At 39.1% G+C, this 25,069-nt stretch overlaps 2 protein-coding genes across 2 annotated transcripts in view; one reads left to right on the top strand and one right to left on the bottom strand.

The window, feature by feature from the left end:
- fasn (fatty acid synthase) overlaps nucleotides 1-14,068 on the top strand; it is a 52,894-nt gene extending 38,826 nt beyond the window's left edge. The window contains exons 35-42 of the mRNA XM_053414086.1: nucleotides 1,869-1,960; nucleotides 2,065-2,459; nucleotides 5,993-6,178; nucleotides 6,956-7,177; nucleotides 7,271-7,482; nucleotides 7,758-7,856; nucleotides 9,208-9,459; nucleotides 12,397-14,068. Coding sequence (XP_053270061.1) covers nucleotides 1,869-1,960; nucleotides 2,065-2,459; nucleotides 5,993-6,178; nucleotides 6,956-7,177; nucleotides 7,271-7,482; nucleotides 7,758-7,856; nucleotides 9,208-9,459; nucleotides 12,397-12,507 — 1,569 coding nt within the window. The 3' untranslated portion in view covers nucleotides 12,508-14,068. The remainder of the gene's footprint in view (nucleotides 1-1,868; nucleotides 1,961-2,064; nucleotides 2,460-5,992; nucleotides 6,179-6,955; nucleotides 7,178-7,270; nucleotides 7,483-7,757; nucleotides 7,857-9,207; nucleotides 9,460-12,396) is intronic.
- Nucleotides 14,069-17,637: 3,569 nt separating this feature from the next.
- LOC128426428 (uncharacterized) lies at nucleotides 17,638-24,463 on the bottom strand. The gene is made up of 6 exons (XM_053413286.1): nucleotides 24,409-24,463; nucleotides 23,398-23,468; nucleotides 19,266-20,286; nucleotides 18,916-19,071; nucleotides 18,736-18,828; nucleotides 17,638-18,066 (listed from the first exon to the last, which is right to left on the bottom strand). Exons 3-6 carry the CDS (start codon nucleotides 19,302-19,304, stop codon nucleotides 17,638-17,640), a joined length of 717 nt encoding a protein of 238 aa, XP_053269261.1. The 5' UTR covers nucleotides 19,305-20,286; nucleotides 23,398-23,468; nucleotides 24,409-24,463.
- Nucleotides 24,464-25,069: the final 606 nt, after the last annotated feature.

Genomic DNA, 25,069 nt, shown 5'->3' with positions numbered 1-25,069 from the left:
GAGGCATGATCCAATGAAGAACCTATTTATTTTTTATGTGGATCTAGATTAGGGGGTAATTCCATAATTTGTTTCCCTTCTTAAACGTTTTTGAGATAGGGTTTTTCAACATTTTTGTTGACATTTTGATGCAAAAAAAGTTTAATTTGTTTTGACGTTGTGATGGAAATCTGGAGATACAAGAGGCTGGAAACAACAAAGTTATCTACGTGTATTTAATAAGGGGCTTTCTGCAGAAAGGATCAACACAGGGAAACCACAAGGATCTCAGTGAAGATGCAGAATAGTCAAAAACACAGATCTTATATTGGAGGACTGAGGGCTGTCCCTCTGAACCAATCCAGACTGGTTCCATGGTGGGGGAAGGAGAGGAATCTAAACATTAGCAGCTTATTCACATGTGTTTCCTTAGGTGATAAGAAGACATACACTACTTCCTTTGATGGGTAATTAAGTCACAAATGGTCTCACTGTATTCACGTCATAAACAGTTCTGACCATAAAACAGCTCAAGTCTTAAACTTTTGGTGTATGTAAATACAAGTCATAAAAGTCTCTTGACAGACTTCAAATGCTTACTATCTAAATACAAAATAGTTTGTGAACCATTCTTAGTTAACTTTTCTACTACAACGTTGCAGATAAAAAACTTAATATACCAAAAATAATGAAAGGTATTGAAGGAGTGATGCATACCCTAAACCCACGTTGCATATAGACTATTATATAGAGTTTCATAATAATACCAATTATTTACACAACATAAATGTCTCACTTAATGTTTTGTGCCATTTCCCTAATGTAGTGCTTTGAACCTGTCAGTCACCCTCTTTTTATCTCTCCCTTTATCTTCTTTCTCTCTCACACAAACACACTGATCATCTGCAGCGCAAGGACCTATTACACTTGCCCAAATAAAGCAATTCTAAAATTTTTACCATCCTGTCACTGCAAGTAGTTATAAAACATCATGTTTTATTTGTAAAACATGATTTGGAATTGTCTCACACATTAGTAGTCAGCTGGTATGTCTATCAGGATTTGATCTAGTCATGTCGCCTCTCGTGTGTCTATGCACTCACACACACAGGCAGGGGGCAAGCCCCGCCTACTCACTCACAAAAAGACAAACAGAAGCAAAGATAAGAGCGAACGTTAATGTGAACAAGGGGTATGTCGAAATCGTTTTAGAAGAATTTCAACAAAAAGTGTGAACAAAGATTTTCCATTACAGCCCTCTGCTGCAATATTATTAGCGCTGATTCCGAGTCTCCTGTCCGGGTGTGCTCCCCCCAGACAGAAGGTGTGTGTGTGTGTGTCTATAGTTAGTTGTTGACATGATATGAATAAACCCTTACACAGTTATTTCTTATCTGATGGTAAGCTTTTTTATTTATACTTTTAGATTACCTAACATCATAGTTATTAACTGTGATTATTTTATAGAAGCATTGTTAAAATCCATACTGAGGGGTAAGGTAGAGTAGTACACCTGTGGATAAAGAGGGCATTGAAAGATCAGGGAGATGGACATGATCCCACTTATTCGGGCGGCTGTGGCTGATGGGTAGAGTGGTCGTCCTCAAACCAGAAGGTCGGCAGTTCAATCCCCAGTCTTCCCCATCTGCATGCCAAAGTGTCCTTGAGCAAGATGTTGAACCCCAAATTGCCCCTCATATAACAAAAAAGTGATGCTAATAGATGCACTGTATTAATGTGTATGTGAATGGGTGAAAGGCAAACTTTACTGTTAAGCGCTTTGAGTGGTCATTTGTATAAATACAAACCATTTACTCACAGTTGACACTTTTTCAGTGATTTCATTTCAACCTAAACAACCATTAACATGATTGATATGTCATTATCAGGTATTGAAAGATGGCATGCTGGAGAATCTGACTCCTGAGATCTTCCTTGAGGTCAACAAACCAAAATATGATGGCACCATAAACTTGGACAAGTAAGGCACAGTCTTCATTTCCTTCTATTCAAATTAGGGATATTATTGTCACTTCTATTTACTTCTCTCTTGATCTTGATGCATTCACTTAATTTCCTCTCCAGAGTGACAAGAAAGGTGTGTCCAGACCTCAAGTACTTTGTGGCCTTCTCCTCAGTCAGCTGCGGGCGTGGCAATGCTGGGCAAAGTAACTACGGTTATGCCAACTCAGCCATGGAACGCGTGTGCGAAAAGCGTCATTACGATGGCCTACCTGCACTGGCAGTCCAGTGGGGTGCTATAGGTGACGTAGGCGTGGTGCTGGAGATGATGGGTGGCAACGATACAGTTATTGGTGGCACCCTACCACAGCGCATCACATCCTGCATGGAGGTGCTCGACCACTTCCTGTGCCAGCAGCAGCCAGTGGTGTCTAGTTTTGTTCTTGCAGAGAGGATAGCGGTAAAGACTGATGCGGGAAGCCAGAGGGACTTGGTGGATGCTGTAGCTCACATTCTGGGTAAGAGCCAAGCTATACAAAATCATTCCCACCAAAACACACTTTGAAACACATGTTTTTCAAACAAGGTGTAATCAATCAATCAATCATTCAAATTTTATTTTTATAGCCCATATTCACAAATCACAATTTGTCTCATAGGGCTTTACCATGGTGTGACATCCTCTGTCCTTAACCCTCAGCAAGAGTAAGAAAAAAAAACACAAAAAACAACTTATAACAGAGTAAAAATACGTAGAATCCTCAGAGAGAGCCACATGTGAGGGATCCCTCTCCCAGGACGGACAGAAGTACAATAGATATCAAGCTTGTCATCTGTTTTAAATGCTGGCACTATATTGGCCCATTTTGTGCCTTTGCATTGTGATTGGATGATAGGATTTAAATTCTGTTATCAAGTGATATCAAACAACATAAATGTACAGTACCTTTCGGGTAAAGCAGGGCTGTAGTTCACTACCAAAGATCACTTAATTGAAGTAAGTTTTATATATCTGAAAGTCCATTTGTGTAGCATAGGTTTTCTCTACTTAATGGTAAGAGGTCTAGTCTGGATAGCTGGTACCTTGCTACAAAAGTCATCAAAGGAAAATAAATTACAAACAATCAATTAAATTAAATTAAATTAATTCAATTAGTTATTCAAATCAAAATAACAATCAAATAAAATAATATCTAGAACTCTTTTTCACCAAAACAAATCAAGTAATTAATAGAAAATAAATTAATTTCCAAATAAGAAAATATTTGTTCATGAACAACAGTTTGTATATTATATTCCATTCAGTTCATAAATGGGTCAGTAGAGAGAGATTTGTGTGTGTTTGTGTGTGTGTGTGTGTGTGTGTGTGTGTGTGTGTGTGTGTGTCTGTGTGTGTCTGTGTGTGTGCCCTGAAAAGGGGAGCTGTTAATAAGATGACTCAGACACAGTGTTTCTTCTGCGTCAGCTTCATCAAGAATGGTTTATAATTTACAGAAGCAATTTACACAGTTACAACAGTTTTTTTAATATAAAATACTAAACAATGTCATACATTTTCTTTCCATTCACTTAAATGGACAGGTAACAATATATGGAAAAGGCCTATTAATCCTTTAACATTAACTTAAATTATTGGCAATAAACAAAAATATCTTAATCCTTATTATTTACACCCATAAACATAGTGAACATTAACCCCACACAAACACATCAGCAACATCATACTTTCTGTTTGTGTGTCTGGCTAAGCTAAACATGGTTACCATACACACATCTGTTGCACTCATGCTACCCTTGTGCTGCTCCCTGCCTGCCACTGAAAGTGCGGAGCTACATAAAAGTGTTAACTAGCTGCACAAACACACATTCAACAATCAAAATAATTATAATCTTGTAACAAAACAACTCAATAACATGTTCAGAGAACATAAACATTCATTTCCCTACCTGTGTCTGTGTGAGTGGGTGTGGGTGGTTGTTAGAGAGGGGGGTTAGGGTCCAATGAAAGTGAAAAGTGAGGGAAATGTATGTGTTTAAGGAGGTCCTTTGATCTCCAGGGAGACCAGGGGCTGGTTCAACCAGGACAGAGGGGATCACTGTCCAATCTGAGCAAGTTAGTCAGTTTTTCAAATCTTCTCCTTCAGGCTCCAGGGATCAGCACCTTTGCCTCTTGGTCCAGGACGATTGTGAAATAAACCCAGCTGGTTATTGGAACAACTGTTCAGAAACTAGTTTATCTTTTTGTGATCATCTTCCTTCAGTTACTCTCACTCCTCAGTTCACTTCCATACCGCCTTTGTTTGTGAAAAAAAGATGAATTGTTTTTTCGTGTAAATGAATGGCACTTAAAAAATGTTTGGAATCAATTCAAATGTCCCTGTCTGCAGCTACGACATGGCGCCAGTAACTACAGTATGATCAAATGGGGCAACAGTAACAAAAGTTTACTTTGTTTATTTTATGTGAGTTATGGAGGAAAGATATAATAAAAACAAGGAATCCACCAATTACACTGCAATAAGTGATAGATAGCAGAAGAGAACTGCTAAGTTTACTAAGTATTATCTTATACTGGTTAGTTTTTTCTTATCACCACTTAAGCATATGTTTAAAATACATTTACTAATAAGATATATTTCAATCAATCAAATCTTTATTATGAGGTTATAATAAAACAACAAAAAATCCAAATTAAAATTCAATATGTTGGAGATTTGTTAGAATTTGGTTCGATATCCTTCATCTCATTCTTTTTATGAGTAGGACATATAAGAAGAGAGGAAACAGGATGAGACTGCAGAGATGAGGAGTGTGATAGACAGATGAGACACCAAGGAGAGTTACTGGAGAGAGGTGAAGGAGAGGAGAGCATAAGACAAACAGAACAGAAAAGTATGTCCAAGTTCAAAAGTAGAAAAAAAAAAACAAATAGTAAGAGGTCGGTAGTAATGCATTACATTTACTCCGTTACATGTACTTAAGTAGTTTTTTCGATAAATTGCACTTCTGAGAGTAGTGGTTTCCCAGAATATGTTTTACCCCTGCTCAGTTACATTGAGTCACACACTTCTCACAACTTTGCCATGTCTATGACTTTTTAATTCCGCAGCTTCCTAGTTTAAATTTCCGTTTGTTTTGGAAATTGAATGCATGTGCACGCACAATGCAGGCTGCATCCATGCCTTTCTATGAGGAATCAGTGACATTTTTTTCTTGATGTTTGTAAGCAAACAGTGCTTAACAGCATGTATTTTGGCATTTGCCGAGTTTTGAATATGTCCCTTTATTAATTAAAATCAATATGCACTTTACATTGTTATTATCTCTCAATGTCCTGTTTGATCGCAATACATTTAAATGAAGTAACTCGCTACTTGAGTAGTTTTTTTACGAGATACATTTTTACTGTTCCTCAAGATCTAATTTCTATGGGTACTTTTACTGTTACTCAAGTTCTGATTTGTATGAGTACTTTTACTTCTACTTGAGTACTGTTTCTATTTACTCTACCCACCACTGCAAATAGTGAAGCAAAGTAGATGTTTTATCTGTAGATCTTTAGAGGGGAGAAAGAGAAATGTATCTGGTTTATTTATTTCATTTAGTTTTTATCCAGACCTAAAATGGCATAAATACTGCCCTAAATTTATTTAAAATTACTCTTTGTCTTACTTAGGATGGATATGTTGTTATCATCTATTTCTTTTTGTATTTCTTTAGCTAATTAAATGGTAAATGGCTTTGTTTTTATATAGCGCTTTTCTAGTATTGATGACCACTCAAAGCGCTTTAACGTACAGTTTTACATTCACCCATTCACACACACATTCATACAGCGTATCTATTCGCAGCACTTAGTTATTCTATGGGGGGGCCATTCAGGGTTCAGCATCTTGCCCAAGGACACTTCGGCATGCAGATGGGTCAGACTGGGGATTGAACTGCCGACCTTCAGGTTGGAGGACGACCACTCTACCCATTAGCCACAGCCGCCCGAATAAGTGGGATCATGTCCATCTCCCTGATCTTTCAATGCCCTCTTTATCCACAGGTGTGCGGGATGTGAACAGCTTGAACACTGATGCGTCATTGGCTGACCTGGGACTGGACTCCTTGATGGGTGTGGAGGTCCGTCAGACCCTGGAGCGGGACTACGACATTGTTATGACCATGAGAGAGATCCGCCAACTCACTATCAACAAGCTGCGAGAACTGGCCAAGCCAGGAGTTTCAAATGGTATTATTAAGTGCTGTTCTCATCAAGCATTTTAACAGAGATATTCAAGGCCTACCGAATACGTTTCAAAAGAAAACAAATAAAACTGATAACTCAGTATTGTAAATGTTATCACAAACAGGTGTCTGAATTTGATCTGGTGACCTTAGGCAGAGAATTAAACATTTTGTAGAGTTATAAGCAATAGGCATATATTAATACACTGATATCATATATCTTAATATAATTTCAAGGTTCAGTGTGTAAGATTTAGTTGAAAGGGAATCTATTGGCAGTAATTTAATATAAATAATCCTAATGTTTTCATCTAAATTTGACAAATTGTTGTTTTCTTCAGCTTAAAATGCCCCCTTTATAGTTTAATACTTTATTTTTTACAGCAGGAGCGGATCCTCTCTACAGAGGCGACCATATTTTTTACAGTAGCCCAGGCTGGACAAACTAAACACCTTTTCAGTTTTTATGACATCTGAAGGCTACCACAGGTTCTACTTCATGTTCGAAAGGGGAGGGTGAGGTGAGGGGTATTCAGCTGCAGCATGTAACTTCTCCACTAGATGTCACTACATTCAACACACTGAATTGGAGAGTGTCTATTTTGAATGCTCTGCTTATGGTGTATTTTGAACTGCATTCACTCTTGTCTGACACATACAGAAGAAGAATGAACGTGTTCCCACCATTTTTTCTGAAATAGCATGTTGCTTTTAAAATCCTGTGTTTGCACTTCACCGTAAGAATACAAGCTGTTTGTCTTTGCTTCCTCCAACTATCCAGAATCTCATCGTGCTAAGAGAGATGGCATTCACTTTACGTTGGAGTCTGATTTCACCCAGCTATTAGTAAACCCCAATAGTCCCACAGTGACACCACTCAATACCATTCAGAACCAAGAGAGACCACTGTTCCTGGTCCATCCGATTGAGGGCACCATTGCCACCTTTAAGACACTTGCCTCCAAGCTCAGCATGCCTTGCTATGGCTTACAGTGCACAAAAGGTACAGTATACAGAGATATACAAATATGTATGTGTGAGTTTACATTCTACAGTGTACAACCAAGCTGATCTTAGTTTTTCCGTTCTCTCCCAGCCGCTCCTCTGGACAGCATCGAATCCCTGGCAGCCTACTATGTGACCTGTATCAGACAGGTTCAGCAACTAGGACCTTATCGAATTGCTGGCTACTCCTTTGGTGCCTGTGTGGCATTTGAAATTTGTTCTCAGCTGCAGGCCCAGAATCATTCTGTAGAGTACCTCTTTCTGCTTGATGGATCACACTCCTATGTGGCAGCGTACACACAGGTTAGAGAAATAAGCTATCACATTCACATATCCACAACAGTCAAAGAGTCCAAAATATGACCTAGTTTAATGACATGGAACCATAACCATGAGGTACATTCCAACAGCGTAAACTATTTAACAAATTATGATGTATTAGAGGGTTGTTAGATACTAACCTAAATTGGATCATAAATAAGCCAAAGAATAGACTCAGTAGAAATTAAAAGATGAATATTAATGATGTAGATTGGTGAAAAACTGTTGATTGAAATAACTAAGTATTTTGTTTCCAGAGCTACAGAGCCAAGCTGACACCTGGGAACGAGTCTGAAGCTGAAACTGAAGCTTTGTGTGCCTTTATCCAGCAGTTCACTGGCATTGAGTACAACAAGGTATGCTGTCTGTGATGATGTGCACACAGATAGTCTCTCACCAAAGATTTTCATTATTCCTCTGTGCTTTCCTATTGGTGGCGTGTGAAACATGAAAAACTTGAGAACTTCTGAATACTGTGAATATTGCAGAGTGGGGGTAGCAAAAATGTTGAGGTCCAGATAGAGAAAATGTCCTGAATCATAGGTCCAGAAGACCATAATGCCTAGCTCCCTAAAAACCTAGATAAAAAGCTTTTGACAGAGTCCAATGGCTGTATCAATTTGAAACTGGCAGGTTTTGGCCCAGAATATAAGATGATATAAGTGGATAAGACTACTCTATACCAAACCTTTTGAAGAATACAAATGGAATAATAGTACTATCTCACACTCTGTCATGATAAATCTTGGATGTAGGCAAGGGGATATTCTGACCCCATTGTTATTTATTATGCCAATTGAGACATTATTGCTATTATTGCTTTTGCAGTAAGATCAGATGAGAATGTTAGACATAGGACAACAGGTCAATTATTCTATTGAACCCAAAAGAAAGAAGAAATCTGATAGAGAACTAGAGAAGCTTCTCAATTAAGGGTTTTTGATTGTTTAACATATTTAGCTGTTTGAAGTGTACACTGATGATTGTATAGTGGAGAATGCCACTTTATGTAGGGAGACCACACGCCATAAAATGCTGCAGAAAAATTGGTCAATGTGAACATATTTATACCCAGATAACTTCAATAAATATCCTATAATAAATTACAACCAAAGCTCTTCTTATTCGGGTTATACCAAACCAATAACAACATTACAATGAGATGTGCTATCAGGGGCAAGCAAACACAAAACATCTGGGCTCTTTTCAGATGTTATCTAGAGAAGACTTAACCCATATAATGGAAGCACAAGGAGATGCTCTGGAAGTGAAGCGCGCCCTTCTGCAGTATCAACATGAATGATGTGCATACAGGATGTTTTTACCAATATTGGCATATTTATGTGTGATCCTCAACTTTTTTCTTTATTGTAGTTGTATTCTTTTATATGTTTATTGGTTGGGGGATGTATGTGCTATTGTTTGCTTGTCATTTTTTTTGGTTGATATATTGTTATGTGTCTATATAAGGACATTTAGCAATAAATTGTCTAAAATTAAACACAAAACAGAATATAACGTAGATGAAATGTCTTACATTTTGGGGAGAAATTTTAGACATTTTCATATATGCAACATCATCTGTAACCTATTTTAGTCTGTCCTTTAAATCACGAGTTGGATCTATTTCTATATATAGCTTCAACAAGTTAATTTCTGTAGTGTTCGTCATCCAATTGTTTATGAATTCTCCCTCTTATTCTACAGCTTCTGGAGACTCTTCTCCCGTTGTCAGACCTGGAGGCCCGTGTCAACGAGGCAGTGGACCTTATCCTCTCTAGCCACAAGAACATCAGCCGAGACTCACTGCTCTTTGCCGCTTCTACCTTTTACTACAAACTAAAGGCTGCTGATGGTTATGTGCCTGAAACAAAATACCATGGCAATGTGACACTACTCCGTGCCAAAACCAGCAGTGAATACGAACAAAACCTGGGAGCTGACTACAACCTTAGTGAGGTAACATGCTCTAGCAAACATTTTCACAACTATATAAAAAAATTCAGATTAAATCTTTTTTATGTTCACCTGAATTAATCTGTGTGAGATCATAACATATCCAGGGAGCAAAGGGATACAAATACTACTTTTGAAAATGAGGTTTCTTATTATTCTTTGTTTTTTTCTAAAAGGAAAAGACTGGATTGTCATCATTGTTTAGACTCATTCTACATAGGCTTGATAAGCAATACCCTCCTGATTCACACATACAGTAAGGTTTGGAAGAAAGAAGCTCTGGGTTATTCTGTCATTTTAGAAGAATCACACAGACCGTGACAGCCTAAATCATATGAGCCCTTTTTTTTTTAAGAGATTAACGTCGGAGAATGTCAGCACAATATCTTTCATATATGATCAACGCAGAAGGAGATTTAGTGGTCAGATGAATTATGCTGCAGAGATCACATCTTTTCGTTCATAGCACATCAACATCTGCGTTGGCCCTTGTCACCAAATGTGTCAGGGCCGGAAGAATGGCAGGCGTGAACCCAAAAGCAACGACACTGAAGCAGATTGGGAATGAGCAAAGTTCTTGGTTTATTAAACATAGCAGGGGCCAGGCAGTCAATCTGGTTACAAACAAATCCAACAAGGAGCAGGCAATAGGGAAGTCCAGGATTAAACGTAGCAGGGGTCAGGAGCCAGGCAGTAAGTCCAGTTACAAACAAATCCGACAAGGAGCAGGCAAAAGGGAAGTCCAGGGAAATAGCAGGCAGGTCACGGTGGAGATCAGGCAGAAGATAAGGCAGGAGGGAAAACGCTGGAAGGCTAGGTACAAACACACTAAACGATCTGGCAGAGGACAAAGGAAACAGGCAGGTAGATATACTGGGGAGACTAATGAGTTGATAGAAGGCAGGTGCGTCTGTGGTTGGAGCTGGTAGACGGATCTGTGACATGAGGAAGTGCAGAGCAGAGGGGAGTGGCTGAGATCTGAAATGAAAAATGGATTAGTATATGCAAAACTATGATAATAGAAATAACAATATTAATAAGATGGTGAATCCGTGACAAAAAGCTCTCTTGGCATCAGTTTTCTGTCTGTCGCATGTAACAAACATCATCAGCATATATACTCACTCAGAACGAATCCTTTGGCAGCAGGCAGGAGAAATTCCAGTGAATGTCTGGAACTTTAACTAAGAAATTTGTGTTCTCACATACAGCCCATCTTAGTAACTGGAGGGCAGCTGTCCTCTGTTGAGACTGTCTCCAAGCACCATCAACAAATCCCAGCTAATCATAGGCCAGAAAACCGTCAATGCCTGGGGCATTACCACTCTACAGACTTTGCAGAGCAGCAAACAGCTTTGGACATTTAGCGATTGAGAATCTGTTTTTGCCACATTTTGAAAATGAGAGCGAACCAGAGCACCTTGAGCAGAAAACCCTAGCATCCCAGACAGATCAGTTTTTTACTTTTGAGAACTTTAATATGTTCTCAATCTCTACTGGAGTCTGCTAAATTCTGTAGCTCCACTATTGCTCTGCCTAGCTTTTATGGGGCCCTAAGCAGAATTCGATTTTGGGGACCCCCACCGCCTTGGTGCTACAATTACTATTGACCATTGTCTAAATCATGCTGTGTCCTTACGACTTGCCCCTGGTGAAATATGCAAACGAGTCAGGGTTTGGTGCCTCTCTGGCCCAGTCATTTGAATTAGATATGAAAGTCCATGAGTGTAGACACTACAATGTACTGCTACTTGGGCCTTTATCTATAGCCTGACCTTGGTTATTGCTAGGAGAGAAAGGAGTATATGTGGAATGAGACAGGCTCTTCTCTCATAATGGTATTGTGCAAATGCAATGTTTGAGAATGGTCAAAAATTCTTCAACAATACTCAACAATATATCATGATTTATAAGATGCAAACACATGGAGAGACAAAAGACAGAAAACGGACACAAAAAAGAGTAAAATTACAAAGACATGCTCCAAACACTTTCCACCACCACAGAGAGAGTCTAGGTACGCTTTTTAAGCAGAGGTTTAATTATAGTTACCCCAAAGGCCTGAGGTACATAGCTGGGAAATTTACTAGATAGTGTATCTGTGTTATTGGTGGGGAGGAGGAGATGGTGAATATTTTCTCAGATGATAAATGTACAGGTGTAGAAGGACGTAAAACCATTACTGCTAAAGAATGAAAGGATTAGATGGTTCAGTAGATCAATGATTCTCTGTCAGCCTGGATACAGTACTTAATGGGAACCTGTGTGTGGATACTGGACTTAATGACTGGTAAAAGCTTGCTATTGGATATTCGCTCCCTTACCTACAGGATTTAAACATGATATTTAAATTAAGCAATAGTTGGAGAAGACCGGCGAGAAACAGAGGTAGGAGGACCAAATTTAATAACTTCTACTTTGTTTTCATTAAGTTGAAGGGAATTCTTTGACATCCAGCATTTTATTTCATCTAAGCAGTTATACATTTTTTTTTTTCTTTTTTCAAGAAGGTGCTTCCAGGGGTAACCAGTAAGTAAAACTGTGTCATCAGCATAACGGTGACAGGAAACAATATGCTTTTTATCCGTTGAAAAACAAATCAATGTGTTGCTCAATATTAACATTTTGTCGGAGACCACATGTAAATCAGTGCATGTGAAACACTAAGAAGTGTCAAAATATTTTTTGTTCATTATGATACTGTAGTGGGTAAGTGATGATGTCACTCACTGAGTCAGTGGTCATCCAAGACACATTTGCATTCACACTGTTAAAATAATGTGTTTGTTCATAGATCTATTTAGAGCTGCTAAGGCTAGAAAGGCGGTATACAAATTAAGTTCATTAATACCACTAAATACATGAACTCATATAGGTGATAAATACATATTAAATTCTTTCTTTTGATGCTGCATAATTTCTGTATCTGTCTTGGTTCAGGTATGTGATGGCAAAGTATCAGTGCACATCATTGAGGGAGACCACCGCACCTTCCTGGAAGGAGAGGGGTTGGAGTCCATTCGCAGTATCATCCACAGCTCTCTAGCATAGCCATGTGTCACGGCAATGGAGGGCTGGATATGCCCATCCCAACCTCACCCTCCCTCACACTAATTCCAAAACATTCCCAAAATGTGTCTCTTCCTTTAGGTACTTCAAATTATAGGATTCATTTATAGACTAAGTCATAGAATAGGTTCAACAGTCTTTGGACACTGCTTGTTTACATGATATGCCCGAATATCCCAAATGCACCTTATTGCTCCTTTCTGTACCTTTTCAAATCTCATTGGTCAATCAGACACTCTCTCTAACGAATAACAGCCCTTACTTGAAAATAGGATTATATTTTGGTTTCTATAAAAGAGATAGTTTTAAAGGTACAATTCGAAGAGACGCTTTTAAATTCATTATATTTGATAAGGTTTTGTTTTTTGTTCTTAATTTGAAATGCAAATAGTTAGCAGTACTATAAAATACCCTTATGCATGTTTTCTAACAACACCACTGTTTACTTGTTGGAATTCAAAAATAATGCTGTTACAGCAACACTTTAACGTTTACTGAGCTACTTTGCCTTCGTAGCCATGCATCATTTGTGTCCGTCTATTAAATGGGTTTTCATGTTTCGGAAAAATAACAGCCTGTCAATCTCTTAATCGGAACTCTAACTGTGTACTTCCACTCACTGAACTGAAACCCAGCTGAATGTGTGGACATTCGTCATGAGCCCTGGCCTTGTGAACCAGAAGTGCTGCCACTGTAACTAATACACTACAATATTTAGAATTTGTAATATTTTAAAACTTTCCTGACTGGGTTTTAATGACTTAAAATCTTTTTTGAACACTGTTTGGCCTTACTCTTGAACTTTCTGGGCCAGGCTCTGGTTATTTTAAGCTGTGACTATCTGTGAGTTACACACTGCTCACAGGAGATTGTTGACCTGTTAATCATACGAACAGGCATCGTAAGAACAGTCATTTTGGGTGAGGAATGTGAATTACAGTAGCTCCATTGTCCCTATTCCAAGTCAGTGTACCATCAGAATTAAGGTTAAGCTTCTGTTTTAAGGTTAAAAAAATTATATATAGACTTGCTTTAAAGCAGAGAACTTTGGTTGGTGTGCAAATTAGTTAAATGCCTGTGCTGTACTGCAGCTTCAATGGAAATTATGTTATCTTCTAATACATACATTTGGAATAATCAACCAGTTGGCAAGGGTCATTAAGGTTGTAAGTAATCTTTCCTCTAAAAAGTTGACAAACAACTCTTACATTTATACTGCAGTACCTCGAATAAATGTTTGTAAAAAATTCTGAACAGCAAACGGGATTCGCTCTTTCTTTGGATCTTTGCTGAAAGGCTGTATCCTCTTAGACCTGTCACTGACTCCCATGACTTCACCTGGCTTTATAATCCCAGGAACTCTTCTTGTCCAACATAACACCAGTCAACCTGACTTCTGAGGTTCCAATCTAGTCTATGAAGGGTCAAGTGACTGGAGGCAAATGTGATGACTTATTGCAGTGAAAAGGAGAAGGAAGTGACAGTATATGCTCCTCTCTTATATTGTAATATTGTTATGACTAATAAAAGTTGGTACCAAGTACTTTTACTATATTGTGTCTTATTCCACCTATAGTTGTCATCTAAAATATAGAAAATAAACATGATGTGTAAACGTCTTTCTGTAAGGTACTCTACAGGACACTGAATGTATATTGTATAGCAGGGGTAGCCAATGTGATGCTCGCATGGAGCCAATGTGTCACCTGCAGGAAACGATCCAAAATAGTCACCACAGATCTTTATTGCCACCGCTGATCAAAGCTCTCCCTAACACAACAGGTGTTGACATGTTTAGCCGCATGTTGTCATTTAACTGATGGCTGTCGAGGTGGTGTCCTGTAAATGGTGTTGGCTTTGTAGACAATTGACAAACTTTTAGGAGGAAACCTGGTCTTGTGAGGAGAGACAGCGTTCATTCCACTTTGGAGGGAGGGGCTCTCTTTTATATAATATTTATATAAATATGACGCTAATATTTATATAAATATATCGCTAATACATCAAGTACAGATATCTCAGAAAAAGCTGAGAATCATAGCCATTATTTAGACAGCTTCTCTCTGATCACCCTAGATCAGCTGACCAAAATAATCTCATCTTCTAAACCAGGGGTGTCCAAACTTTTTGTCCCGAGGGCCACATACAGAAAAAATTACGAAGGACTGGGCCACTCACGCCGCCACGCCCCCCTGCCCTGGAGCAGATACTTTATCTGGAGGAGAAATTTGTCCCTGATCTTTCTCCACAGCTTTGTACACTCGTCGACCTGCAAACCGACGTTAGCCGAGATGTCCTTCCAGGAATTGCAGGCCATCTGCGTGTCCTTGTATTCCGTCAATGACGGGTTATACAAGTGGTCATACTTTCGGACCTCTTCTGCCAAACGGTCTTCTATTTGGTCCATATTCATTCTTCTAAATCTTCCATGGTTTCTGCCGGTATTATGAGGTAGGAAACCGGAAATGTGACTCCGGAAAGGATGTAGTTAGCAGACCAATAACAGCCTTGCAGGCTGCGTGAGGCTTGCGTAGCTTTGTCGTATAGTTAGAAAAATTTGGCAACGCACGCAAGGGGCACGCAAGGGGCTCTTTCGTGCTTGCGTACCCCTTCTTGCATGTCTCTGAAAATGCAGAAGCATGCGCCGGCCTTAAGTGCATCAACCCCAAGGGTACAAACCCAGAAAAACAAGAATCAAGAAAGTAAAATTTCTTCAAAACTAAAGCAAAACAAAGTGCTATAAGTAAGTGACATTTAAGTGCTACTAAATTGTTAGTTTCCCCCCAAAATCAATTTTTTATTTTATTTTTTTTATTTAAAAAATATAAATTGTATTTTAAGACATTGACGCGGGCAAATTAAAAATGGATGGCGGGCCGCAGTTGTCCCGTGGGCCGTAGTTTGGACACCCCTATTCAAAACCCTTTCTAAAAATGTGATTGATTGATTAACTTGTATTTAAGATCCCGTTCCTACAAAATTAGTTCTGCCCCTAAATGATAGTACGTTACTGAACACAATCAATCTGTCATTATCATCAGGATATGTACCAAAGTCCTTTAAACTAGCTGTAATCAAACCCCCTCCCAAAAAAAACACCCTAGACCCAGAGGTTTTAGCCAACTACAGACCAATATCTAACCTCCCCCTCCTGTCTAAAATCCTCGAGAGGGTTGTAGCCAATCAGCTTTGTGAGTTTCTCCAGGAAAGTAATGTACGGTATATGAAGACTTTCAGCCTGGGTTTAGAGCTAATCACAGCACGGAGACAGCCTTGGCAAAAGTCACATGGACCTTCTAATACTTCAGATCAGGGATTTGTGTCTGTCCTCATTCTGTTACTTTTTAGTGCAGTATTCAAAACTATTGACCATCAAATTTTATTACAGAGACTAGAACAGTTAATCAGCATTATAGGAACCACCCTAAGCTGGTTTGAATCCTATTTTTCAGATCGATTCCAATTTGTGCAAATTAATGATGAGTCATCTGTGCACACCAAAGTTAGCCACGGTGTTCCTCAGGGTTCTGTGTTCTATCAATTTTTTTGATCATTATATATGCTTCCACTAGGAAACATGATCAAGACACAAAATTTCCTCTGCTATGCGGATGACACCCAGTTATACTTGTCAATAAAACCTGAACAATGTAATCAATTAACTAAACTCCAAGCATGTCTCAAGGACATAAAAACCTGGATGACCCGCAATTTGCTCTTATTAGACTCAGATAAAACAGAGGTTATAATAGATGGCCCTAAGCACCTTAGAGATACATTATCTAATAATAAGCTGCCCTAGAAGACATTTCCCTTGTTCCCAGTGAAACAGTCAGGAACAGTCAGGAACCAATAAGGATAGAAGTGATCTTCTATCCTTATTTGTCCTTTAATTCTCACTTAAAACAAATTTGTAGGACCACCTTCTTTCACTTACATAACATCCAAAAAATCAGACATGTCCTGTCTCAAAAAGATGCAGAAAAATTTGTCCACGCCTCTGTTACATCCAGATTATTATCAGGCTCTAGCAGTAAGTCATTAAAGACTCTGCAGTTTGTCCAAAATGCGTGTCCTGACGAGAACCAAGAAAAGAGAGCACATTTCTCCTGCATTAGCTTTACTACACTGGCTTCAGGTTAAATCAAGAATAGATCACCTTCAAGGTCCTTAATAATATGGCAACATTATACCTCAAAGAGCTGACAGGACCATATCAATACACTAGAGCACTGCGCTAGTGGGTTGAGTAGGAGCCAGAGCTTTAAGCTATCCAGCTCCTCTCCTGTGGAATCCTCTCCAACTTTCAGTTCGGGAGGCAGACACCATCTGTAAATTGGCTTAAAACCTTCCTTTACGATAAAGATAATAGTTAGAGACGGTCCAGCCTTGTCTTGGACCTGCTCTTATATATGCTGCTATAGGTCTAGAAAGTAAGGGGACACATGAAATTACATCAAAGAAATTAATATCTCATCAATACAAATTACTGACTTGACCTCTTCCCCGGAGTCCCTTTGCCTTATCATCTGCAGATCCAGGAAGTCAAGTCAGTAACTTGTATGAGATATTCATTTCTTTGATGTAATTATATATTATGGTGCTGCGGCCACATCGTGGATTATGATGGTGGATCACGTATCAGAGATCGTGATCGTAGTGGCGGATCCTGTATGGTGGATTCTGTATCGTGCTGGCTGCAGGGAATTTTTTTAACATTGGCTAAAATTTAAAAAATTGAGGTAATCGATCACAACTAATATTGTTGTGTGATACAATATAAATTATTTCATTTGACTGGACCTGAAATATTTAACTTAACCCATTTCTGAAGGTTGAACCAAAGCAATTATTTCAGATTTTCCTAAATTAAAATAAATGGTTGGTTTTATTACTTAATGTACTTTGTTAAATCTGAATATTTTAAATTAATTTAAACAACTTTTAAATATGGGAGGAAACAATTTTTTTTAAGTTGTCTCAAATAAAAATTTAAAGTCATCATAATTTAATGTTTATAGACCGGAATTAATAAAAAATGTTTAAAACCTTTTGATGTCCACTCAGAAGCCATTCCTTTTCAACACATTTATTGTTGAATGAAAAAAAAAATCAACATAGACCAAGCTTAAAGGTCCTTCTAAACATTTTTGGTTTAACAAACAGCAACCAGGAAACATTTTCAGATAAACTGATCTCAAATACAAACAGTAGACATGCATTCAAGACATGAATTTTCAAATGAACAAGCAGCAAACAGCATTTGGGCCTACTCTTGGCTGCAAAGCTGGGTAACCAACCGATGCATTTTTGGGGACATCTTTCTCCCACCAAGCTCCCTTTGACCCTTTGAACAAATTCAAGGGTGTACTGCAGTTTTTTGGGATACTTTATGTTGAGTGCGTAGGTGAGCCCGAAGAACATAGCAACAGCCGTTACTATTGTGGGCACCTCTCTGAGGACCACTGTTCCATCAATGAAGATTTGAATGTCCTCAGTTCCACTGACGATTGCCATGGTGTCTTCATTTTCCTGCATATCCTGCACACACAAACAAACAACAAATGAGGACAATTAGAAAGAGAATTTCCTGAAGACAATGCATGTCAATGCTGACCACCACTGAAGAAACTGCTGAAGCAATGCTGATAAGGCTGACGCAACAGCTGAAAAGTATAACTTGTAAGCTAAGAGATGAATGGTGATGAATTTAAGTACTCAAGGCAGTTGAATTGTTAAAAATGCATGTTTAGGGGGCGCCCTTAGCTCGGTTGGTAGGGCGTCCCCCCCATGGGCCTCGGCCAGCAGCGGACCCGGGTTCGATTCCAGCCCGCGGTCGTTCTCTGCATGTCACTCCCCTCTCTGCCCCATTTCAACTCTGTCTCTAAAACTATCAATAAAAGCATAAAAATGCCAAAAAATAATCTTTAAAAAAAAAAAATGCATGTTTAAGTGTAATAGTTGAGTAGTTTGAATAATTGTTTCCAGTGTAAAACAGTGGATTTAGATTCGTCAATCATATATGCTGAGACTGTCTCTATATTTTGATAAATTAAATGGGTAATTTAGGACAAAATTGGCCATAATTTTAAATAGTCACAAATTAGAGGAATGTTTATTACCCGAAATATATATACAGTGCTATGTTGCATCTCAAAACAAAAGTTGGTACATAGGTATTGTCTGTGTTAGTAAGAGAGATGCCCTTACCTGGACTTCTTTAATGAGGTGATGAACAGGTTCACCCAGGTAGATCATCAAAGATTTGAAGATGCACTCTCTTCTAATTGTGATGTCCACAGTCTGAGGAAGAATATGTATTATTAAAAGCACATACACCCCAACTATTCAACTATGGATCCCACTGAGAACCAACTCATACATAGATACCTCATCTAAAACCTGCAAAGTTGCCTTGGTCTGCTCTTTCACACGTCCTCCCTTGCTCCTGATGACCTCCAGCAGTTTCGACGTGTGCTTGTCCAACTGCGCTAAGAACTTTGTCTCCAAGGGAACTGTTGTCACCCGCATGAACTCAGCATTAATCTGGAGAAACAAAAACAGAGCATGCAGAAAGAGCTTTGAAAGTGGAGTTAAATAAATCCTCTTCTGTAAATACCTAAGTTTTGAAGGTTCAAAAATCATCGTTCATGAATGTCTAATTGATGGCATTACTAAATATATTAAGTCCCTCTCCTCTCAAAAAAAGGGTCTAAGGTGCCTTACATATAAAAACATACCTCTTCCATCTGAAAAAGTGCTGGCCATCTTGCCAACATGTCTTCAGTGCTCGGCTGCTTATGCACTATTTCTTGTCTACGGTATATCCAAACGTCTTTGCCATCTTTTCTTTTATTATTTGACTTTTTTTTTTTTCTGTAGTTCAGTCAAAAGGGAAACCCTCTCTTGTTCCAGGCTTTCAGTAGTCTCACCACTTGGCAAAGGTGGAAAATGATTGGCCTCAGCTCGTCTAGGTCTCTTGACATTCTTAGCTGGGTAGGAGTCCCCTTGAGACTTGGATTTCAAAGAATTCACTGTGACCTCGGGAGATGTACCGTGTGCCCTAAGTTGAGTCCTGCAGTTGGCCATTTTCATCTTCATCCTGCACTTACAACCATAGCTCTCATTGAAAGACCCTGGTTCTTTCAGGCAGGGGTGCTTCTTTGTCAGTGCTTCAGCAACATCACTGACGTCAGAATCTTCAGGGTATGGTGTGTATGCGTAGATACTTTCAGCTACTTTCTCCAGTATGTCTGACAGCATTTTTTAGCTAGGTGTGAGTCTAGTTTTGCTTCTCATGTACTCTGCATTCCCCCTCTGCAGTTGACATTCTGTGTCATAGGAGAAGCGTGGGATTGGGAAATGTCGTGGCCACTGTTGGGTCCTTAGTGAGTCTGAGGAAGTGTCGTGTGTATGTGCAGACACTGAGGAGTCATCACTGTCCAGTCGATCCAAAGGGATGCTACTCACTGGGGGATCAAGTGCGTACAAGACAACAGTTGAATCAGGGTCTAACTGGAGTACTTTGAGAACTGTAAGATCCTTAATTACAGTTGTAGAGGTCAGATTAACAAATGTGTTCCCAAAATCTGTGTCCTTGTACTGGAACCTTATGAATCCCCCTAATCCACATGCATTCTTGACCTCATCGATAAACTCTTCCAGTGAATCGGGAATCCCGTTGCGTAGCTCCATTCTCACGCTGCTGTCTTCACTCAGGATAACCAGCAATCGAACGGATGTGTTTTCCATCATGGTGCCCTGTGAGAGAGAGAAACAGAGAGAGATAAATATGACTCAGTAATATTTGTAATAGTTAATATTTTCATCATTAAACTTAAGGTGATAATATATACAATGCACTAGAATATATTTCCTGCTCCATCTATCAGTAAACGTGTGCAGTAGATTTTTCGCCACCGAAACAGACCTGAATTAAACTGTTTTGTTTGCTCCAAGAAGTCCAAGAAGTTTCCTCATCTTCTGAGAAAGTGAAGAGCCCCAACTATAAATTATGGAAATATACTCTAGTGGAGTTAGAGAATAAAACCCTAAAGCAAATTTTTTAATTACTTTTTTGTTGGTTCCACTTTAAGACTGACCTTACAGATGTATGTATCTTTTGAGTGTTATCAGCCGCATTCCTCCAATTGTGTAGTCAGCCAATGGGTATGGATCTGACAGTTCATTCTGGTCAACCAGTTCCAACTTCCTCGTAGGACACGGTTTCAGTTCGTATGCTCTGAAATGTTCCCAGTACCACGCACTCAGCTTTCTGACGATGAAAAGCAGGTTATCCTCGACAACAATCATCTGGGTTATTTCCACAAATTCAGGCAGCCCTGCCAGTGAGCCATGAGCTAGGATCATTCCATTCCTGTAGTTCAGGCCATTGTACGTCGCACTTTTAGCCAGGCATACACCATCCAACTCTGGTGCCTCTGCTTCAGAGCAAATGATATGTCCTCTTTTAAAACATCAATGGGAAGACTTGAAACATTTGCTACTTCCAGGGGAGATTTAGGAAAACTACACATGTGAAGGTGATGTGCCATGAGAAACTGGTGTCTTTGTGCTAAGGACATAAGCACATTTTTTAAGCAGGTTGTATGCCGCACAACTCTTTTGAAGAAGCTGTGCTTCGATTCGAAGCGCATGGTCCATAATGAAACCAACGGTCCAAACTCACAGATTAAGTGAGGATAATGTTCTAAAAAATTGTGTTTAGGTCGAAAGTTTGATTCAGGGAAAACCTCTTTGAATCTAACTCTGTGCTCAGAGATCTTCAAGTTCAAATATGCAATCGATTCCTGAGTCTGAACTGGAGATACAACAATTTCTACAATGTCCTTCAAATCCACAAGGAGTTTCCAGGCTGGTTCATCAGTGGGCACTTTCTTTCCAAGTAGTAGTGGACAAAATCTTATAAGGCACCAGTTTTCATGTGCGTTTCCACCGATTGTTTTCCTGGATGCATAGGTCAGTGGAACAGAGTGGGGCCTATTGGTTTTATCAGTCCATTTATAGGGGAAATCTTCTATTGCCTTGTTTAAAGCGTCCAAAGTGAAAAACTTTTTGGAAATGAATACAGTCAGACAGAGATATTTCAACCGGAACTATTCCTTCGAATAAATCATGGACAATGTCAGGAGGGAAACCACTAGTAACATTGAAAGTTGTAAGCTTTTCTGACAGAACACATTTCCTCTTAACACCATAACAGTTGTTCAAGGAATTTTCTTCAAGGGTTTTCAGATGATTTGTGTGAATCTCCTCAGTTCTCAGATAGAAAGCTCCAGCTCCAACTTCCTTGTCCTGAATTTCTGACCTATCTGCTGTACAAAACCTGCAAATATAGCTGCCAGAAAAACTCTCTACAAAACCAGCAATGCTGTGTGCACCAAGGTTATCGGCTATAACACACTGCAATGTACCCTTCAAAGTTTTTCCCAGCTTTTCCACAAAAACCCCATGTTGTTCCAATGTTATGAGATCAGCAATCAAAGGCTCCAACACTTTTTCATAACCATAGACCTTAACATCATTGCTTTTGATCAATGCAGCCAAATGGATAGAGGACAATGAGGAGTGACAACCAGGTGGCAGATTTCCTAAAGTCCAATACAAGGCACAGATTTTGTGCTTTTTTACGAGATGTCCCAAGGACATTGCAAATTTCAATGAGGTCAACATACAAAATCACAGAAATTGCACATTGTTTTGAGAGAATAGCATTACTTTTACAGAGGTGTCCATCCCAAAATGATCTGTATACTTGTTTATCACTCTGCACTCGATGTTTTTCCCTCAAATGTATAGCCTTATTTAGTGTTGTTTCACAGTTTAAAAGTTGCTGCAAGGATTTCAGTAAAGGCACATACTGAAAAGTCTTTTTATTCTTACGATCTAAAAAATATTCAATGGGTTCCACAACATTAAAGTTTTTTTTATAATATGCCTTCCTTTTCCATGCAGTCGAGAGAGGACCGCCCTTCCCTACTGCAGCTTTAATGGGATTTGTAGTGCAAAGTACAGTCGCTATCTCTTTTACAAGAGATTCATCAACTATGCAATTGTTACTTTTTAAGGAGTCCAGTAGAGTCTTCTGGGCGACAGGGCCCAATTAAATATTGTAACTCATCAAGCAGTTCGGTTACAGCTGCACTTGGCACCAGAAAAGAATGTTCTAACTTAAGCAGGACCGAGGCTAACTTCACTTCAATAGATTGTGCCAAATTTCTTGGTTCTTCATTAGTAAGTTCTCCAGATGTTATATCATCATCAGATTGCTCGGTAGCACCGCTTTCAAAAGATTCTCCAACAGCAGAACTACCAACAGGTCCATCAACTATTCCTCGCTTAAAATCATGAATTGTGTGGGGGTTATGTCTTCGCCACTTGTGAGTATTGAAAGCACCGTAAATATTTGTTTTATATGAACAATCATTAAAAACGCATTCAACAGATTCACGATTTCTTAAATGTGTCCCAGTGTGTTCAAAATAATTAGTCTCTGTAGAAAGTTGATTGTTGTTGCAGATGTGGCACTTGAATGCTGTCAAGCTATCTTCCTGTGGGGATTTTTGAGTAGGATGGCATTTGCTTAGATGAGTCAGCAGAGATTTCCATGTTTTGCAAGTGCATGGGCAATTCTCATATGTACAGGGGTAAGCACGGCCCCGCCCATAATGATGATGATCAAGTTTATAATGTTTCAGAAGTTCAGATCTTCTTGAATATGAATTCTCACAGTCTTTACATTTCCACATACATGGATAACTGAGGAAAAATAAAAAGGCAGAGGAGAGTACAGTTTTAGGAGAGTGATCTAATTATCACAAATACCCTCATGATATTGCACTCAGAACTTACTACAATAAGAAGAGGGACTTCCAAACTGGTGGTTGCACAGCAGGAACAGAGTGGATCTTGTGGCTGCTGTCCTTAAATTAAAAGAGAAAAAAACGTTTTAATGTATGATATTATCAATGTTACATGAACTACATCTAATACAGTTCAAAATTGACAAAACAATATAATGCCTTCTGTTCTTTTTAAATCGGATTTACTATGCCTATGAAATAAAATACCTTATAAAACATAACTTATGTTGATTCATTATTACACAGTTCAGTTTATATTTACCAAAAAGGGAAATACAGCACAGTAAGTAATAACACACAAACACAGCACAAGAGCACAGTAAGCACCACAGTACCAGTAATATGTATTCCACTATCCATCAGTCAAACACAAGAACATTTGCTCAAAAATAATAAATAGCTTATCTGCCTTTCATAATCACCATCCTCTCTCCCCTTAACTCACTTTCTCCTGCCTGTCTGCTCCCACCTCACTCACCTCCCTCCCTCACTCCCTCGGCTCACCTCCCTCCCTCCTGCCCCGGCTCACCTCGCTCCATCTCCCTCTATAACTTTGAGTAAATACCCGCTTCTGTATCTGCCGTCACACAACACAACGATATATATTTTTTTTTTTTTCGAACAGTGTGAGAATACGTCTGCTACATCAGTGCGCTGGTCTGTCTACGCGTTACGTCTGACTCCAGCTCTAAGTAAAAGCAAAGTCATACTGTGAGAGAACGCCGTGCACTACGTTTATCAAGCGGACATTTAATTAATATTCACCGCAAAATATACACCGCAGTTCTGCTGAGCTCATGAGACCGAGCTCAAGCTTCGCTGCTCCCACACAAACGCGCCAGAGCTCTGGTGAAACCTCCCTCCCTCCGCTCCCCCCAGCGCAAATCCTAGCTGAACTACTCATTGCCCACAAAAACACAAACTCACACAAACTTTAGACAGACTCTTTGTCTGGGGGCAAAAATGAACTCCCCCAGATTTAAAAATCGGAATGACTTACCTTAACCTTACCACAACGCCGTAGGGACTGATATTATTCACCAGGTCGGAAGTAGGTTGCCGCCAGAAATTTTAAAGAATGCGCATGCGCGAATCACTCAATCTAATAAAATGATTTGATTAAAATAAAAAAAATCAGTTCGGTGCCTCCCGGTCAGTTTACATTAAAGTAAAGTAAAAAATTGGATTAAACCATACACATAAATGAGAAAGTTTAATTTAATTGAGCAAAGTATTTTTTTTTATTCATTGGAATGAAAAAAAAAAACACATTAAACGAACAACAGCTTTGTTACACTTTTTTCAGTGTGTACATGATAATAATGGTGGATCCAGGATCGTGTTGGCAGCTGATAATGGTGGTGGACCATGATCGAGGTGGCCCCTGATGGTGGATCCTGATGGCGGCAGTGGACAATGATTGCGGACTATGGTGGCATCAAATCGTGATGGTGTACTGTATCCTGATCGTGGTGGCTGCTGACCATGGCCTATGATTACAACTAGACTGCTACAATATTTCTCTTCAGATACTCGACCATTACTGAAAATAATCCATCAATTAATTTACCTTCCATGATGCTACAAAGTGTTTATTCTAATCAATGCTGCACATACCCTTATCTTTCTGATGTTCTCCTTAACACGTGGCATCTATTGCA

This window comes from Pleuronectes platessa, chromosome 21 (assembly GCF_947347685.1).
Source record: "Pleuronectes platessa chromosome 21, fPlePla1.1, whole genome shotgun sequence".
Taxonomy (NCBI): Eukaryota; Metazoa; Chordata; class Actinopteri; order Pleuronectiformes; family Pleuronectidae; genus Pleuronectes; species Pleuronectes platessa.
The sequence above is the reverse complement of the archived record's forward strand: the minus strand, read 5'-3'. Positions and strand labels throughout refer to the sequence as shown.

Excerpts from the sequence above, each read along its gene's own strand:
- LOC128426428 (XM_053413286.1), bottom strand. The coding sequence starts at position 19,304 with ATGTTGGCAAGATGGCCAGCACTTTTTCAGATGGAAGAG. Across the intron at positions 19,072-19,265 it reads CACTTTTTCAGATGGAAGAG|ATTAATGCTGAGTTCATGCG; the intron begins GTATGTTTTTAT and ends TTGTTTCTCCAG. Across the intron at positions 18,829-18,915 it reads CTTTGCAGGTTTTAGATGAG|ACTGTGGACATCACAATTAG; the intron begins GTATCTATGTAT and ends ATTCTTCCTCAG.